The following is a 20,195-nucleotide window of genomic DNA, read 5'->3' as shown; positions in this document are numbered from 1 at the left end:
TTTTGGTCCCGTATTTGCATAGGGGTTATCTGTGTTCTGGTAGGAATGAATGTTGAGAAGCATACAGTGTGTTTTGTGTAGTTCAATTTTGTGGTTAACCATTACCATTATGTGTTAATCCTATATAATAAAACACTAGCCACGCATGCGCACTCAGACCTGCATGATCTGTAATCCCTGATCCGTAGGTCCGTGGCCAGAGTGCGTATGCGGCGGACAGATCGTGAAAGCACAGCACAGCTGGCGACTCCCCCCTCCCGCCCTCACTCACTGCCAAAACCACCACCTCCTCCTTCTCACCGGCTCACCCGCTTCACCCGCTTTTAAATGAAGAGAAAAGCGCTGCACTGCGCTAAAGCTGGCTTTGCTGGCTTCTGTCCACTGCGACCCGCCCTCTCTGACTACTTCCTGTTTCTGCTAGGGTTGGCCGCAGTGGATAGAAGACGTCGAAGCCAACGGCTGTAGCCGCCGATCTCCGTTCCTCTGGGGGGGGGGGTCTGGGAGGAGAGGGATCGCGGCCACTCAGCTCCCCCACCGAGGAGCCCAGCAACTTTCTGCTGCCCGGGACCCGAGTCATTTGCCGCCCCCCCTCTTCCCTTACCGCGGGCCCGACTGGCGATTTAAGCAGCGTGTGCAGCAGTCTTCACACGCTGATTTGGGCCCTTCTACTGCCCTGATTTGCTCCGGACGTGCCAGAGTAAATCAGGGCAGTAGAAGGACCCGAAGCAGCGTGTGAAGACTGCTGCACACGCTGCTTGAATCGCCATGTGTACTCGGGCCCACAGGAAGGGAAGGGGGGGGCAAAGGACTCGGGCCCACGTTTGTAGTCGCGACTGTGGGAAGGGAAAGGGGGTAGAGGAAACGCTAATGTTCCTGCACAGGGAACTGGTGTGGGGGGAGGGAAATGGAGGGGGAGAGAATGCTGCTTTGGACAGACAGACAGAGGGAGGAAGGGAGACAGAAAGACAAGAAGAAAGACACAGGGGCAGGTGCACAGGGAACTGGTGTGGGGGGAGGGAAATGGAGGGAGAGGGAATGCTGCTTCGGACAGACAGACAGAGGGAGGAAGGGAGACAGAAAGAAAAGAAGAAAGACACAGGGGCAGGAAGATATACAGAAAGACAAACAGACAAAGGGGGCCAGGGACAGAGACAGACAGAAAGAAAGACAGCGGGAGTCGCGTCAGGAGGGGTGCGAGATGCCGCAGAGGGAACTTTTCCAATGGGTGCAACTGGGCGGCTGTCGGGAGCCTCTGATCAGGGGCAGAGCAAGGTAAGTGTATCATAGGGATAAGGAGGAGGGGGGAGAAAAAGGAAGGGACGCCTACTGCTGGACAGGGGGAGAAAGAAAGAGGTGCTGATGGACAGGGGGGGCTGAAGAAAAAGGAACGGTGGCCTAATGTTGGACAGGGGGAGAAGGAAGGTGCTGCTGGACAGGGGGGAGGTAAAACAAAGGGAGAAGGGCTGCTGCTGCATAAGGAGAGCTGTGAAGGGGTGGTGGTAGACACAGGGGAGGTAAAAGGAAGGGAGAATGGACAGGGGGAGCAGGCAAGGGGTGGTGATGGACAGCCAAGGAAAAAGAAATACAGAAAGAAAGAAAGCGGCTAAGGAGAGAGAGAGAGAGAGAAAGAAATAAAGAGAGACACACACACATATATTCTAGCACCCGTTAATGTAACGGGCTATAAGACTATTATGATTATATTGTGTGTGTATATATGAAAAATGAATGGAAAAAATGGTGTTATAATTACTATTATTATGGGGGCAGAGATTGGGCGGAATCTGGCCCGCGACTTAGCCTGTGTTTTGGATTTCAGCCCCTTAATGTGATTGAGTTTGACACCCCTGCTGTAGGCAATCATCCAGTGCCTCTCCTTGTCTCTGAACATCTTCCCTTCCAGCACCTCTCAGTGGCGGCTCAGGGATTTCGCAGATGTCACTGCAATGTCACATGTCATGTCAATGTCCGCGAACTTCCAGATGCCTTGAGCCGAGCCACTAAGTTTAGTGTTCTGCAGCTCAACAAAGTTTGAGAGACTCCTGGAAGAGATCATCCAGCTATGTCACTTGAAGCCCAAATGATGAAATGATGACCATCTTATTTTGGTAACACCATCAGAAGAGAGAGATCACTGAAGATCATCATTTCTGGGAATAGAAGGAACCAAGCGAAGAGGGCATCTGCAATCAGATGGCTGGGAGATGACGCTGGAGGACCTTACTGAACTAACAAAAACTGATTTCACTTTAGATCTATAATTCATCGCTAGGACTCGAATACGAATTGATGGCAATTAACATCCCTTGAAGACTGTCATCCTTAGCTCTCCACACACCACGTTAGCTGAGTAGAACCATGACAATTTGAGCTACATGCTCAACCTCCAGCGCACACACCTACACTGAACCAACAAGAAAGAAGGGAAGTCAGAAAAAGATCACACATAAGCGTCTTTCCCTTTCAACTGACTTCTTCACCTTCTTTATTAGTTTGAATTTCGAGCCGTTATCCAAAAGGCACGGGCAAGAAGCATGCACAGTAGCAAGGAAGAACAGAAGCGGTGGTAATTGCTTTTAAAGAGCAGAAACGTTCAGCTTGGGTTTTTTTTTTTGTTACATAGAGCATTTTGGACCCCAGTTCGTTTACAAAAGTTGGATAGCTCTAAGTCAAATAGATGTTGGCATTGTCATCTCAGCCAGGGACTTTGGATCATTTATTGTTCTACTGTCCATTAATTTTGGCCTTTTGGAAATCAATATGGGGCCAAATAAATTGTTTATTGGAAAATCCTGTGGCATTATCATATGACACGATTTTATTTGGTATGTCAATGAGAACAAAGAGCCAAATTTCATCTAAAAACAATAGGCTGTTATTGATTATGACAGGGGTCGTCATACAACATATCACAAGTAATTGGAAGAATTGGAGTAGACTTAATTATACTTTTTGGTGGAACTCACTGTCACATTTATAAAATGGAAAGAACAATAGCTATACAAAAAGGAAATTATAATATTGTAATGAATAGATATCATTTTTCCATTATAAGTTCAATGCAATGAGGGGATGGGTTGGGGGGTTTCTGAATTTTATTAAATGTTTAGATCAGTAGAAAATAATTTTTATAAAATATATCTGATTACATATGTTTTAGTAAGGTTGAGAGGGAAGGGTTAAAACTTTATGTTTTAATGTTAAATATGATAGAAATTCAAGTGGTGTATTTAATTTCAATGTTAATTATTGTCACACTTGATGTAAGATGTAAAAACGAATAAAGATATTAAAAAAAAAAAAAAAAAGACGTTCAGCTTCTAATGCGCATGTGCCGGGAGGAGCCGGTGTTGTCCCCCGCCTGTAGTCGTGGCAGCTGAATGCAGAAGCGAGGAGGGAGAAAGAGGGGAGCTGTGGCTCATTGTCAAGCGAGGTAAAATAAAGGGGAGGCTAATTCGATGAGGAAACCGCTCACTCAGCAGCGCTGCTCTAACGTTAGGCTAAACTATAAAATCCCAAACAAACTAAAAAAAAAAAAAAAAAGTAGTATTGTCTGGCATCAGCCTGGGACCGTCAGTGCCAGGGTGCAGGTATTTGTGCCGTGTCACATCTACTTATCAGCTCTGGGATAGCGCTTCTGAAGGATACAGAAAGTTGGTCGGGGCCAGGATTATCCCCCTTCCATGCCTATGTGTTATTCTTCCGATAATATTAACTTTATAGTCGGACTGTATATTGATCACCCGATTAATAGGACAGTTTGGTGTTGGTTTTAGGCTCCACAATTTAGTGCAATTGTAATCCAATAGAATGCACAGAAGTAAGGGTCAGCAAAATATTTAGAGGTGCTTTTAACTTAATGTAGTTTTTAGCACAGGTGCAGCTTGGTGGGGGTGTTGCCGGTACATACGCTGGACTGGTTCATGGTCCCACCCACCAAATGCCAGAATGTCATAATGCCCCCCTGCCCCAAGTAAGCAGGCACCAGTTGTGTTTTGGAAATTATACTTCATCAGATTAAACGTTCGTTTTGTTCTAATGAAAGGGAGACAGCACCCCAAAAGCCAGTCCAAAATAGTATTGTATTGATCCAATACAAAAATACTATCTTATATTTTAGTTAAAATTTATTTCTACGAACTTCAGGAATAAAGAAAATAATTTAAGGAATGATGATTAACAGGAAGAAGAAGAATATTGCCTGTTTTTGGTTTTTTTACTGCTCTTGGGAGAGTCCAAGGTCTCTTAAGCTAACAGAGCACACAGGAGATTTAGAACCAAAAGTACATTGTCATTCTTTTAGAGCTATCACATGAAACACATATAGTTAACTTAAAACATGTCCATCATTTTGATGATGACAGGTTTTCAGAATTTTTGTTTTACTTTCATCTTCTGAGTGCCATCAACAGAGCAAGTTTCTGTACCAAACACTTGGGCAGTAGTGTACCCACCAATCAACATCAGAAATGCTTCAGCTAATACATATGGATAATTCTAGTACTAATGTTTTAGGCTGTGCTCCCTCCTGTTCATTTCACTTCTGTAGTATGAAGTAGCTGAGTTAGGTTCCAATTATAGTACATTCAGGAAACTAGTGAGGAACTAAAGGGATGGGAACAAACCCCCCCCCCCCCCCTTTTGAGAAGGCTTTGTAGTTATAATGGAATAGTTTGTGTAATTGGGTTATAAATATAGGGGGTAATTCTCTAAGGGACCCCTTTTACAAAGCCGCAGTAGGTTTCTTCCATGGGCTGGGGGTACTAAATGACACAAAGAATCTACACACCAGATTTCTCCAACCCCATCTTTTACGAATGCATAGTGCGGGTTTTAGCACTGGCAGCGGCGGTAACTGTTCCGACGCTCATAGAATTCTTATGAGCATCGGAGCAGTTGCCACCACTGCCGGCACTAAAATCTGCACTATGTGTTCGTAAAAGAGGAGGCACATTTCTTAAATAAATATATGTAATGTTTTATCTTAAATTTTAAAATCTTGAAAGCAGTTCCATTTTACAAGCATAGGGCTCCTTTTACAAAGCCACGCTAGCAATTCCCATACAGCAAATGCGATAAAGCCCATAGGAATTGAATGGTCTTCGTCGCATTTGCTGTGCAGGAATCACGACTACAGCTTTGTTAAAAGAGCTCATAGTTTTAAAAAAACCGCTTATCTTAAATTTATCTGTGGCATCCCCCGCCTCCACCCCAGCATGATCATGTTTTATTCAACTGCATCAACCATTGGGCTATGGTCCAATTCATATTATAATATTAATGGAATAAATATTTGTTAAACTATTTATATTTAACTTGATCCCACAGCTATTGTAAGCATTCTGTAAATGTATGCATATCTTACAGAGCTCATAGTTTACAGGTGGGCATGATTGTGTGGACTCAGTGAGGCGCATGTTTACATATGTAACTTATAGAATACTGTAGATTAGCACATATCACCAGTGTTCTCTCTCTCTCTCTCTCTCTCTATATATATATATATCTATATATATATAGGCAGGTATTCTCACATATGGGTGACGTCACCGATGGAGCCCCGATTCGGCTGCCTCACAAGCAGACTTGCTTGAAGAAACTCGAAGTTTCGAGTCGCCCGCACCGCGCATGTGCGAGTGCCTTCCCGCCCAGCGTAGGGCGCGTCTCCTCAGTTCTTACTTTTCTGCGGAGCCGAGAAGTCCGTTTTTGACTCTTTCCATTTGTTTTTTGCTTTGTGCCTTCTCTAGAATCACGGTTTGTTTGATTTTTTTTCTCACAAATCGCTGTTTTTTCTTTTCTTTCTTTTAATGCTTTCATTTTAAAAAAAAATAATTTTCTTCTGTTCGGTTTTCGGGACAGGCCGCTCGGCCGCAGCCCAAGGCCTTCGATCTTGCGGCGGCTCTTTTTACTCCTATGTCCCGGCCTGCACAGGTTTTCAGAAGTGTACCAAGTGCCTGCGCATGATCTCCTTATGGACCCTCATCGTCGCTGTCTTCAGTGTCTTGGGTCAAAGCATCATCCGAGATCGTGCCTGCCTTGTCAAACACTTCCCTTCGTGTTTTTCAGCGTCGTTGTATTTTGGTGGATAAGCTCTTCCAGATGGAGTCTTCCCTCGCACCCTCGTCCTCAAAGGTGATCTTGGCCTCAACTCCTACCAAGGCTCCTCCTGCTTCGACAGCTTCCACCTCGAGCCTCACCAGACCTTCCTTGTTTGCAGTGGCTCTTCTTTTGACGACTTCAGCTGTATCTTCCCCTGTTCCCTCAGGTCTGATAGCTTAGCAGACACTTCCTCCGGTAGTGATTAAGGTGCCTAAGCTTTCCAAGTCCAAGCACACTCACACTACCTTGAGGGAACTTCTAGCCAAAGCAGGTGAACCGGTTTCAGACGCGGATCCATCCTTGCCGGCTTCTTTCCAAACCACATTGGGGAAGCAATTCATTCAGTTCTTTACTAATATGGGACCAAAGCTTCTTCCTCTTCTCCAGACTGGGCATTTAGCAGACTCCTGTGAGGTCGAGCCACTTCCTTTGCCTCAGTTTCAACCACACTCTTTGCAGGGAGCAGAGTCTCTGCGAGTGTCTGGTCTGGCATCCAAGCATGAACAGTAAGGAGCAGATTCTTTGCCAGTGCCTTGGACGGAATCCTCACACTCTATTCAAGGAGCAGAGTCTTTGAGAGTGCATTGAGGTTCCTCCATCAAGCCTCCGGAGCTTCCACACTCTTTGCAGGGAGCAGAGTCTCTGAGAGTGTCTGCTCTGATGTCCAAGCACATATAGCAAGGAGCAGATTCTTTGCAAGTGCCTCGACTGGAATCCTCACACTCTTTTCAAGGAGCTGAGTCTTTGGGAGTGCATCGAGGTTCCTCCCTCAAGCCTCAGGGGCTTCGTTCTCCTGCCTCCAGCTCATCCATTCTTTGGGGGCATCGGCTGCTTTTTTCTCCGAGGCGAAGTCTCCTTGTTCTTTGAGTTCAGCTTCTTAGCATCGTTCTCATCAAAGATCGAGGTTTTCATCGAAACATGCTTCCAGACGGAGCCCTTCTTCCTATATGCCTCGATCTACATCTTTTTTTCAACGCCGACTCGTTCGAGGTCTCCACTACCTCACCTCGAGGATGCAGCGGCTTCGATACTCTAAGGAGTATCTTAAGGTCATTCCTCTTCCTCTACCTCCGTTCCTTCTGGAAGAGAAGGGAAAACTATGGACAAATTCGGACATCGCATCTATCAATATGCTCTGATGTCCTCCAGAGTCCTCAATTCTACTTTTCATTGAGTTTCGGGAAGTCATGGCTTCGTTATCACAACTCCGCTTGCATCTGCTTCAGTCATCCTATGATGCTTTTGAGTGGTCTGCTCGGGCAGCGGCTTGCTCTGTAGCCATACATCACTTTGCCTGGCTTCGTACCATTGCCATGGCCCCTACTATTCCGGATCGCTTGGCTACCATTTCTTGTGCAGGCACTGACCTCTTTGATGATTCTATCAAGACAGTGACCGCAACATTGTCTGACCACGAACAATCCTTTCCATCTATTGTCAGACCTGAGCCGAAGTTAGCCCCTGCCTATAACTACTCGCTGCTCCTATCTTTCAGCGGCATTTTTTGCTCTGAGGCTGACTCTTTTCAATCACCCTCCTCCTAAACTATAGCAGCCTCAGAAGCAATAAAACTCTCAACCTTCTGCTGCACCTCAGGCTTCACAGCCTTTTTGCTGTCTCACACAGAGCATAACCTCCATTGTTCTGCTTCTGTCTTTTCTTCCCCCTATAGGAGATCGCCTCCATCATTTTTACCATCGATGGCCGACTTTTACATCCGACCTCTGGGTCCTGCCATCAGGCAGCTCAAGCTCTGCTTCGCCTCCATGCCATCGAGCCAGTTCTCTGGAACAGCAGACTGGGGATTTCCTCCCGTTCCTTCCTTGTTCCGAGGAATACGGGTGATCTGTGACCCATTTTGGCTCTCAGGGCACTTAAAAATTTTTTGTCAAAGAAAAATTTTGCATGTTGTCCCTGGCATCCCTTTATCCTCTCCTCGAGCAAAATGACTGGTTATGCTCTCTGGATCTCAAGGTGGCCTACACTCATATTCCCTTTTATCCGGCCTCCTGCCAGTACCTCAGATTTTGGGTGGGGAATCTGCATTATCAATACAGAGTACTACCATTCGCCTGGCCTTCTCTCACAGTGTTCACCAAGTGCCTGGTAGTGGTGGCAGCAGCGCTAAGGAATCATGGTCTTCAGTTATTTCCCTACCTCGACGCCTGGCTCTCAAGAGGTTATAGTAGCGACCCAACGGACTATCTGGTTGCTACACAGTTTGGGATTCAAACTCAACTTTCCCAAATCCCATCTTCAATCCTCTCAGAATCTACATTCATTGGAGCTGTTCTGGACACTGTCCCGCTCAGAGCATTCCTTCCGCATCAACGTCTAGAAGCTCTTCTCCATTATTCTCACTCAGTATCTTCCCGCTCCTCCATCTGGGCATGACACATGATGGTTCTCCTGGGTCACATGGCTTCCACAGTACACGTGACTCCTTTTGCCAAACTTCACATCAGAATTCTTCAGTGGACCCAGGCATCTCAATGGACGCAGGTTTGCGACCCACTTTCTCGACGCATTCAAGTCACTCCTTTGAAGCAGTCTCTCCGCTGGTGGATGGTCTCTTCCAATCTCTCCAGAGGCTTGCTTTTTCAAATGCCCCCTCATCAGAAGGTTCTCACAACAGATTCTTCGATTTACGCTTGGGGGGCTCATCTGGATGTCTCCGTACTCAAGGCTACTGGACCAGAACGGATTGTTGGTGTCATATCAATCTGCTGGACCTCAGAGCGATCCTCAAAGCTCTCAATGCTTTTCAGCATCTTCTTCACGACCAAGTAGTCCTCATTTGGACGGTCAATCAGGTCGCAATGTTTTATGTCAACAAACAGGGGGGCATGGGATCTGCCTCCCTCTGTCAAGAAGCTCTGAATGTTTGGAATTGGGCAATCCGCTACAACACCTTCCTCAAAGCTGTTTACATTCAAGGGGCGGACAATCCCTTAGCGGACAACTTGAGTCGTCTTCTGCAGCCTCACGACTAGACTCTCTATTCTTTGCCCCTTCATCACATTTTTTCTCAGTGGGGAACACCTCAGATAGACCTCGTTGCAGCTCCCCACAACTTCAACCTGCCTCAGTTCTGCTCCAGGATTTACATTCCTCTTCGTCTCGAGGCAGATGCTTTTCTTCTGGACTGGACAAATCTCTTCCTATATGCGTTTCCTCCATTCCCTCTCATTCTAAAGATTCTGGTCCAATGGAAGACTGACTATGCCACCATGATTCTGATTGCTCCTCGGTGGCTCAGACAACCTTGGTTCTCCCTTCTACTTCAATTCAGCAGCCTTACCTTCTACCAGTTTTTCTTTCTCTGCTTATACAGAGTCAAGGATCTCTGCTTCATCCCAACCTGCAGTCTCTACACCTGATAGCTTGGTACCTTTCACCATAACTCCTCTTCAGTTTTTCTCAATCTGTTTGAGATGTTTTGGAAGCTTCACGGAAGCCTACTACTAGCCAATGCTATCACCAGAAATGGATTAGCTTTTCTACATGGTGTTTCTTTCATCATAAGGAGCCTCAGCATTCCTCCTTATCTTCAGTTTTGGATTACCTTTTGCACTTATCTGATTCTGGCCTCAAGTCTGCATCGATCGAAGTCCATCTCAGTGCAATTGCAGCTTTCTATCAGCCTATTGACGGGAAACCCCTCTCTGCTTGTCCAGTGGTTTTCAGATTCATGAATGAAGTATCTCTCTTGGAAATTGGTGTTTCTCATTGCCCTCACTTCGGCTCGACGAGTCAGTGAGCTCCAAGCTTTAGTTGCTGATCCACCCTTCACTGTCTTCCATCATGACGAGGTGGTCCTTTGTACTCATCCTAATTTCCTCCCTATAGTGGTCTCGGAATTTCATCTCAACCACTCCATTGTTCTTCCAGTGTTTTTTCCAAAGCCTCATTTTCATCCTGGAGAAGTTGCTCTTCATACTCTGGTCTGTAACGTGCTTTCCTTAGCAAAGCAGCAGATGAATCCAGAGACCAATGGGATAGCTCACTTCTACCAGCAGGTGGAGATAGAGAAACTGATTAACAGGTGTACTTATTTGCTGGCACTCCTCCTGTCTCATCAGTATTCTCTATCTCCAAGCAGGTGGAAGTCGCTATTCAACTAGCTCCTGGATTCTGGCTGTGGCTGGAACTTTATTACCTCCTGTTGAGATTTTCTCTTCAGTGAGACTGCCATTCTGTTTCTCCTGTTGAGCTTTTTCTCTTCAGTGAGACAGGGGTGTCCGGCTAATCTGTGCAGGCTTTAGAGGTTACACTTGGGCCCCCCCTTGTCCCTGCCTCACCCTCCCTCCAATGATAAAGGGTCTGCCCTGGTCCCTATTTTTCTTCTTTCCCATTAAAAAAAAAAGAAAAAAAAGAATAGGCAACTAGTTGTTATTGGGGGCTGTCCATTTATATCCCTAGGCACTTCCACATTAAGTTTCTGCCCTGAGTTTGGCTGCCGACGCTTGGTTTTGCTGCCTTATGGGTTAGCGAACAGCAAGGTGGAGTAGGTGTCAAGGGCGTGCCAGTGTATAATTCGTGTGGTTCATTTCTTCACTCGGGGTTCCGATAACGTGCGGCGATGTTGGAGGTTTCCTTAGGCCTTCTGCCTGGGTGCTGCGTCCGCCTGCTTGGGCTCTAGACTGGTTTCTGCGGGGTAGTTGCAGTAATTCCGAGTTGAGGGTCTCTCTTGAGGCCTAATGGTTCTTTTCTTCTTGCTGTGGGCCAGCTTGTCTGTGAAAACCTGGTGGCGCAAGGGTTGTGTGCTGGGTTAGTAACAAGGAACTGAGGTTCAAGCCCCAGCTAAGGAGTAGAGCTGATATGGCTCCAAAAGAAGAGGCGAAGGTTCAAGTCTATTAAAAAAAAAAAATAAAAAAAAGCTAGACGGCCTTCCGCTCTAGAAGCATGGTCTAGTGCCGGCTGATCCCTAAGGGCAAGATCCTCTGCTTGCGAGGTCGTAGGGTAGCTGGCACTGTATGCCCAATGAATTCTCCCCTTACGCTCTCTTTTGGAGTGGAGACCTGGTCTGTTTTCGGCCAGGTACAGCTCGTTTCTCGGGAGAGGCGTATGCTGCTTCTGGATTACGCCTGGTGCGCCTTGTCTTTCCTTTGCTTGCGTAAAGCTCAGGCAGGTTGCTGAATGTCCTCATGCTCCCTTTCACATCGCAAGACGGTGTTCTTTTTCCAGGTTGACAGTTTTCTCATGAAGGAGTAGTCGCTTTACTGTCAGGTCAGGGAGCTGTGAACTTTTTTCAGGATGCTTGCACCTTTGCATCCTCCTCACGTTTCCAGAGTCTCTCTGTTTTGCGTTTCTCTTTGAAGTGTGGCTGGTCCTCGGGACAGTTCTTGTAGTTCTTAGGGTACCACTTATTAGTGGGTGGCCAAGATGGGGGCTTTGGGCAGGCTGGATTCCATTCGGCTGCATTAGTTTCTCAGGGTTACCCATTTCTGCAGTCAACCGGGGAAGATATTTACATTTTCTCTATGGACTCTGAGTCAGCACTAGGTTGGCCTGCCTCTCTTGGAGCAGCGCTTTCGGTTTGGGCACATTCCATTTCACCTACCCAAGGGTTCGTTGGCACTGCCAGGCGATTTGTCTGATTTATGCGTGACTGCCTGCTTGATTCGGACGACTTCCAGTCGGGTCTTTTGACGGACACGAAGCGGGTGGTTTCTGTTCCTCAATTCTTTACATGCGCATCTTCATATTTGCAGTGCTCTTTTTTCCTATACTAGTTATAGGTATATCGGGTTGATGCTGTTATTCTTATAGGAGAGACTTGTATTTCTTTCCGGAGCCTTGAGTGTGGAGTCTCGATCTCAGATTGGCGTTCTTCGCTTACCATGGCTAAGAGTATGGGATTCTGTTCAGGTTCTAGCATCCATATTGCTGACCCCTCTGGGAACCTCGGCTTGCTTTCCCTTCTAACGCTCAGCAGCCGCTTTTATTCCAGTGGTTCTCGGTATCTCTGGGCTCCTATTAGTTGCTAGGCTTCTCCTGCATAGCTTTGTATGATTTGGGGGCTCAGAAAGATTGTCTTTCCAGGGCATGCCTCGGTCTTTCCTGGACTAGCTTATGACCACCGACTATTCCGGACTGTCGGGTTGGGGGCTCGGTGGCTTCCATCCTCAGCTTCAGGAGTCTGGTCTTCAGAGGCGACTAAGTTCTGTTTCCTTCTTCTACTCTTGAGCATGGTCAGGCTTCCTTTCTGGAGCTTCAGACCATTCTTCCGGAATGCCGCTGAGGGCCCTTTCAGTCAGTATTATGATGGGGGTGTTTCTCTGCAGCTTGGGCAGTAGGTGATGTACTCAGTTGCCAGGTACAGTGGTTGTTCTACTTCGATGGGTGGACCCTCATCTTTCTATTCGGTTGACTGATCATTTTTCAGGTCAGGAAAAGAGTTTGGTTAGTCTTTCTCTCTGTGAAATCTGAGCATAGCCCATTTATTGGATGTTACTGTGTACAGCACTGCGTACGCTCTAGAAGTGTAGACGTTAGTTATAGTGATATCTTCTACATCCTGGTTATTGGGAATTTTGGCTCAGGTGTTCCACTTTTTTTTGTGGTGGAAATAAGATCTCCTGGAACTTGACCTCATGGCCTCGTCTCACAATTCCATGCTTCCTAGCTTCTTAGGCGGGCACAGGAAGTGGGAGTTAAAGGGGGTAACAGTGTGGCTTTTTTCTTACAGCCATACCACCCTGAATGTGCCCGATCCCGTCGGATCTCAGAAGCCAACCAGGATAGGGCCTGTTTAGTACCTGGATGGGTGACCTCCTGGGAATACCAGGTGCTGTAGGCTTAAAAAAAAAAAAAAAACTCCTCTGGTTTCTCTTTTTCACTGTTTTCCCCTGGCTGATGATAGCTTGGATTTGCCATCTCAAGCTCGCTTTAGGGGCACAGTATTGGTACAATCTCTGGCTTGGCTGCGCCATCCTTGCTATGTGGATCTGTTGAGCCTTTCGACAGCCGGACTGAGAAGTTTCCTTTGATCTCCGACTTTGCTCTCCTTGATTGAGATCAACATGGATATTCATACTACTTTGGTATTACGACCTAGCTTTTGAGCAGTCTTGACTGGCGTGTGACGGTAATGCGAAGCAGGTTGTTTCTTCTCTTATCCAGGCGCTACAGACGTCTTCTCCTGTGGCTTCTGCTTCCTTTTGGAGGTGTTTCCTTTCTTGAATACTTCTCAACAGTTGCACCCTTCCTGAGTTCCTTTTTAGCACAGGTATATTGCCGATGGCATAGCGTTCAATTCCCTTCAGCTTCAATTACCATTCTTGGCTTGTTACAGGAACTAGGTATATGGCCCTTCGCTGACTTCTCAGCTTCCTGTAGTTCAGTTCCTAAACAGAAGGCGGTATATTCATGCGCCTCTTAGAAAGCCCGGTTTGGTGTAATTCATTCACGTACTTCTTCTGAGTTACCGATGGCGTCATTTTAGCCTTGTCCTTTGGGGCTCTAAAGAGCTGTGCGGTTGACCATGGGATTCCTTGTGGTCATGGCTTCAGCTTTGCAGTTGCGATGTTGCAGGCCTTGTTCAACGGGGATTCCTATTCCTTATTTCCGTCATATGGGGTGTCAGTTCGGATGGTACCACTATTTCTTTCTAGGGGGGGGGGTCATCCTTTCTTTTACATCATGCTCGCTTTTCCTTCCTTCTTCCTGGAGGGAGATAGTGGAAGCAGTCCTTTTATTCACTGCATTTTTTGAAACGTATGTAGCGTTTTCCGCGAGATCGGTTTCTAACAACTGTTAGTGGTTTATATCTCCTTTTTGGGATTCTTCGAGGGACGCCTCAGGCGTATGGCGGCGTCCGATGCCTACCTCGCTCAATGGTCCAGGAGGACATTCTTTATACTTGCCTGCTGGCAAGGGAGCGGGTGGCGATTGAACTTCATGACCATTCCGCTGGAGCGATGGCTGCTTCTTGGGCTCGGCCCAGAGGGTTTTTGCCTTGGAGGAGATTTGTCTCACGGCTAACTGGTCTTCCGAGAGTACCTTCTCTCCGCGTCTCTGCATGGATGTGCGGGCACATGCGATAGGGGTTTTTTGATGCTTCAGTCGTTGCGAAGGCGGCGTTTGCTTCCCACCCAAATTAAGGATTGCTTTGCTACATCCCATTGGTCTCTGGATTCATCTGCTGCTTTGCTAAGGAAGGTAAAATTATGTTCTTACCTGTTAATTTTCTTTCCTTTAGAAGCAGCAGATGAATCCAGAGCCCCACCCTTTCTGGTATCTGGTTGTCAGTTTTTCGTGTACGGCTTTTAGTGATTGGGTGTTGTTCATGATTGTATTCTGTATCGTTGCTGTTCGCGAGGTGTTCTGGGAAAGAAGTTTTTTACATGCTATACCTACTGATGGTTAAATGTGCTTGGGCAAGGAGCTATACTGATGAGACAGGAGGAGTGCCAGCAAATAAGTACACCTGTTAATCAGTTTCTCTATCTCCACCTGCTGGTAGAAGTGAGCTATCCCATTGGTCTCTGGATTCATCTGCTGCTTCTAAAGGAAAGAAAATTAACAGGTAAGAACATAATTTTACCTTGGCTTTCTATTTGGAATGCACCAAACCACACAGAACAGCTCCTCAACTTTTGTCTCCTTTGATCCAAACAAGTTGGGACATCCTATTTTCTAAGCGTACCATCTCCAACGGGATGGCTGCTTGTATATCATTCTGCTCTGCCCAGGCTGGCTTACCCTACAAAGTAAAGTCCCAGCCCATATGGTTCGAGCTATGGCAGCTTCCGTAGTTTTCCTCAGATCTACACCTATTGAGAAAATTTGTAGAGCTGCTACTTGGTCCTCGGTTCATACCTTCACCTCTCACTTTTGTCTGGATTCTTTTTCCAGACGGGATGGACATTGTGGCCAAACAGTATTACAAAATTTATTCTCCTAAATTGCCAACACTCCCACCATCCCATTTTGGTTAGCTTGGAGATCACCCATATGTGAAAATACCTGTCTGCTTGTCCTGGGATAAAGCACAGTTACTTACCATAACAGGTGTTATCCAGGGACAGCAGGCAGCTATTCTCACAACCCACCCATCTCCCCTGGTTGGCTTCTCTGCTAGCTATCTGAACTGAGGAGACGCGCCCTACGTTGGGTGGGAAGGCACTCTCGCATGCGCGGTGCGGGCGACTCAAAACTTCGAGTTTCTTCAAGCAAGTCTGCTTGTGAGGCGTCCGCATCGGGGCTCCGTCGATGACGTCACCCATATGTGAGAATAGCTGCCTGCTGTCCCTGGATAACACCTGTTACGGTAAGTAACTGTGCTTTATGGGCTAATTCTGCACTGATTTTTCAGCATGCAAAAGCATTATAGTAGAAGCAAGGTGCCGAAATGGCTCAAAACAGCAGATCAGTGTATAACTACATTTGGATGCCCTGTTACAGAATAGCACCTAAAGTAAGTGTTTCCATGCAGATCTGAAAAGGGGGCATAACAATGGAAGTGAAATGGGCAGGTCCGGCAGTCCCTTAAAATGCACACAGCACACAACCCAGTATGCGCATCAGGATTTACACCTGGTTCAGTTGGTGTATATGCTTGCATACAAATTTGGGTGTGGATTCTGGCATCACACACTCTTCTATAAAGGGCTCATCTGGAATCCCAGTGTCATAGTTCTGTCTAGCCAAAAAGGCAGCACAATTGGCCAGGCTTGGCCTTCAGTTTAAATGTCACTATTTCACAAGGTTCCAAGCTAATCTTCTGCAGTTTATATGGGTAGGCTGGAGACACTACAAAGACATTTAAAACTGATTGGCTCAGATGCCTAAGGCCCCTCACCTTTGGCTCATTCAAGCCAGTCGGGGCCTTAGGCCCCTCCCTATGCATCACATGATACACCGAGAAGGAAAAGGTCCACTATTTTGAAGTGGCGGGCCTACAAGCGGGACGGACTGAGCGTCCATCCCGCTCCAACTTCCCTAAAATGGTACAGGTGAGGGAGGGGGGGTCGGGGGGCATCCCTCCTGCCAATTTTCTTTTGTGGAGGAGGAGGTTGGCATGGCAGGAGGACATGGGCATTCCTCCTACCAATTTTCTTTTGCAGGCCTACAAATGTATGTTTACTCAGGTACCATTATACTATTAATAGGACCTTAGCCATGGAACAGTGGCACCTTATGGTCAAACTGTAAAAATCCAACCTTCAAATCTTGTCAATGACAGACATCTAATAGTTTCATATATTGTCACACTTGCTTTAATTTTATTATTCTTTAGCTGATGCTATCCCCTCCCCTCTCTCCTTCAAGGCAAGGATTTGCACAGATGCGTCCACACACACGCAAGTACAGAAGGATTGGAAAGAATTCCATGAGCCGTACTCTGCATGCATTCTTCTTTTTTGTAGTAAAAAATAACTGGGACCCTGTCTTTGAAACAAAAATATCAAAATTTGTCTCTTGTGCCAGATCCTATAGTCACAGTCTTTCAAGATACAACCTTTTGTAATTGTTTTGAAGTGTCTTTGAATAACAAGTGCAAACCCGTTAAATCTTTGCATTCTGTTCCAGGTGCATGTAAACATGTCTGGGGATTCAGGAGATACAGTGAAGCCTGACATCAAAACAGATGTGGAAAAGGTGTCTGATGATAGTTTGGTGCCAAAGGAAAGTGGACCTCAGTATCCTAAAGAAGATATAATGATAGAGTCTTCTGGAGATGGGCCAGTTGAGACTTCAAGGGAGAAAGGAAGGGCTGAACTTGATGGAGGAACAGCTGACACTGAACCTGTTGTGATTACTGAAGGGACAGTGATAAATGAGACTCCTGAGGTTGAAATGGCTAAGATAAGGTCTAAACAGGATGGAGCAATGACTGACACTGAACCTGTTGTGATTACTGAAGGGACAGTGATAAATGAACCTCCTGAGGCCGAAATGGCTGAGACAGGGCTTTCCGTTGAGTGCAATGAGTCAGTCAGCCTAGAACCAGAACCTGAAATGGAATCTACAGAGAACGAGCCTGATCAGGTATGCATTTCTTCCTTAATAGAAGCTTATAAAGCTGGCACATGCACATCCATTCCTGGATGTATTTTAGAACAGGTTCCATGTTGGCAGATTCTGTTCTAAACTATTGACAGAACTTGATATCTCCCAACCTGGATGTATCAATTCCAATTTGTAAGTTCGTAGAGAAATTAAAATGATAAAATATTTTAATACCTACCAGATAGGACTTAAAGATCATCCGCAAAAGCGACCACCTTAAAGCAGAAATCCCCCGTGAAAACCCTTGAATGTCAGGATTCACATGAATATCACGTAAAAGAGGGTCCAACGACAAGTTAAATAGTAGCGGAGACAAAGGGCACCCCTGTCTAGTCCTCCCAAGAAATCTCAAACAAAGAAGACTGACAACCATTCACCGAGAGAAGCACCACCGGCAGTGCATAAAGTGCCCCACAAATCAGCATTTTAACTCAACTTGACACATCAGTTGACCAGATATATTCAAAGGAATAGTTCAAATACAATAAGAAGTTTCAGTGGATCACATCACTTATCCAAGATTGCCATGCCAAATGCAGTATGAACAACCAACCAACTGTTATGGGAGCCTAACCAGGTTTCAGTTCCTTAAATAAGTTTAATGCTGTGTGGTCTCTAATTTATGTCTATGTGGATCAGCAACTTGTTTCTTCTTAAGTATAGTTTATCTGTAGGTTTTTGTTATGTAGTTGTCTGTAGGCAAGAAATGTTTAGTAAATCAGGCCCTTAAAGTACTGCTGTACATTACTGCCACAAGCAGTGTGGCATCAGCTGTGTGACATTGTCTAGGTACAAAACCTTAGATTGTGAGCCCACTGGGGGACAGAGAAAGTACCTGTATGCTGTACCTCTTTGGCTGTACCACAGAAAGGCAGTATATAAATAATCTAATAAAATAAATAACATCACCCACTTGATAGAAGCAAACAGACACTTCTTTTTGGCAGTGTTTCAGTCTATCATTCTTTCTTGAGCTAATGATATGTTACAGAACCAAGTTCAACTGTTATTTTTCATTCTATTTGGGGAGGAGCATTCATCTCTGATTGTATCTAAAGTTTTTTTTTTTTAATTCATAGGACTCTGGCTCCCCCATGAAAGGAAGGGGCTGGGGAACCTGGGGCTCCTGGGGCAAGTCTTTACTTTCCACAGCTACTGCAACAGTTGGTAAGTATTCCCAACGTTAATATCATTAGGGTGTCTGAGCCAAAACTTTAGGATCCTTGAGCTTAATCATTTTCCAACAGTGGCACCTCCCCCCCCCCCTTAGGGGGCAAGTTAGAACTTAAGAATAGCCTTACTGTGTCAGACCAATGGTCCAACTAGCTCAATATACCGTCTTCACAGTGGCCAATCCAGGTTACAAGTACCTGGCAAAAAACCCAAATAGTAGCAACATTCCATGTTACTTATCCAGGGCAAGCAGTGGCTTCCCCCATGTGTATCTCAATAGCAGACTATGGACTTTTCCTCCAGGAACTTGTCCAACCCTTTTTCAAAACCCTAACCTTTGTAATTTTTGATGTAGTAAAAAATCGATCCACTAGTACCCATTCTACACAACTCAGAATTCTGTAGACTTCAATCCTATCTCCCCTCAGCCATCTCATTTCAAGCTGAAGAGCCCTAACCTCTTTAGTCTTTCCTCATATGAGAGGAGTTCCATTCCCTTCATCATCTATATCTGTTTTTTGAGATAATGGTGGCCAGAATTGAACGCAATACTCAAGGTGAGGTCACATCATGGATCGATACAGAGGCATTATAACATTCTTAGTCTTGTTTATCATCCCTTTCTCTAATAATTCCTAGCATCTTGTTTGCTTTTTTGCCACTGCCGCACATTGGGTAGAAAGTTTCAACGTATTGTCTACCAAGACTACCCAGATCTTTTTCTGGGCGCTGACCCACAAGATGAACCCTAGCATCTGGTAACTATGATTTGGGTTATTCTTCCCAATGTGCATCACTTTGCACTTGTCCATATTAAATTTCATCAGCCATTTGGACACCCAGTCTTCCAATTTCCTAAGGTCTGCCTGCAATATTTCACCGTCTGCATGTGTTTTAACAACTTTGAACAGTTTAATGCTGTCCTCAAATTTAATCACCTCACTTGTTGTCCCAATTTCCAGATCATTTATAAATAAGTTAAATACCACCACTCCCAATACAAATCCCTCCGGCTCTCAACTATTTACCCTCCTCCATTGAGTAACCATAGTGACATAGTAGATGACGGCAGAAAAAGACCCTAATGATCCATCCAGTCTGCCCAACCTTACCCACTCTTTAAATTACTGATTTAATTTAAATTTTCCGATACTGTGCTTAGGTTCCATCTACTGAAGTCTCCATCAAAGCTCACTCCAGCCCATCTAAACCCAGCCATCGAAGTCCACCCTAGCTCATCCTCAACCAAACAGCCATATATGGACATAGACCAGTGTTCTCCCTAGGGCCTTTTAGCCGGGCGCTCCGCCCAGCTAATTTAGACCACCGCCCGGCTGTCATCCAATTCCAAATTCTGCTGCCGCCACTGCTCAACATTAAAAAAAACAACAACAACAAAAAAAAACAACCGGCTTGGAGATTTCAGGCCTTAGCCCGTAGCGAACTCATGCTCCGGGGCTCTAAACCGGAAGTTATGTCCGGGGCGGGGAGGGGTGAAGAGAAGGGAAACCAGCACACACACGTCAGAGCCCTGGAGCATGAGTTCGCTACGGGCTAAGGTGGGAAACTTACAATTTGCTGCTCTTGCTGCCGGGTCCTGCCTATTTTCTGTTTCCGCGAAGGCAGGACCCGGCAGCACTTCTCTACATTGCTCCTTAGTTTTTATGAAGTGGTGCAGTGAGGGGCCATCAGCTGTGGTTACCACAGCCAGCACTTTACTGGCACAGGCAGTAGCAGCAGGAGGACGATGGTGGCCTTATGTAATCAATGAGGCGAGCCCAGCGGTGGCGCTGCAGGGCCTGCGGGAGGCGTGCGAGAGTGTGGCAGCCGCCCTGGAGCCGCTGCACTTCAACAAACTGGACTTTGGTGAGTCCAGCGTGCTCAATCACTTCTACAACACAGGTGCA

The 20,195-nt window shown here is 46.0% G+C and overlaps 1 protein-coding gene and 1 pseudogene across 3 annotated transcripts in view; both read left to right on the top strand.

Annotated features, from left to right (window-relative positions):
* The first annotated feature begins 1,218 nt into the window (after positions 1-1,218).
* Positions 1,219-20,195, top strand: part of FAM114A1 (family with sequence similarity 114 member A1) — a 131,355-nt gene continuing 112,378 nt past the window's right edge. For 2 of the 3 annotated variants that reach the window (XM_033947434.1, XM_033947455.1), the window contains exons 1-3: positions 1,219-1,272; positions 16,636-17,094; positions 18,195-18,282. In XM_033947434.1, the coding sequence (XP_033803325.1) occupies positions 1,222-1,272; positions 16,636-17,094; positions 18,195-18,282 (598 nt within the window). In that variant the 5' untranslated portion in view covers positions 1,219-1,221. Of the gene's footprint in view, positions 1,273-3,306; positions 3,434-16,635; positions 17,095-18,194; positions 18,283-20,195 lie in introns of those variants that run through there. The other variant, XM_033947444.1, reaches the window with a different exon arrangement.
* LOC117352734 lies at positions 12,783-12,901 on the top strand (annotated as a pseudogene).

This window comes from Geotrypetes seraphini, chromosome 1 (genome assembly GCF_902459505.1).
Source record: "Geotrypetes seraphini chromosome 1, aGeoSer1.1, whole genome shotgun sequence".
Lineage (NCBI taxonomy): Eukaryota > Metazoa > Chordata > Amphibia > Gymnophiona > Dermophiidae > Geotrypetes > Geotrypetes seraphini.
Note: the sequence above shows the minus strand (reverse complement) of the source record. Positions and strands in the feature narration are given on the sequence as shown.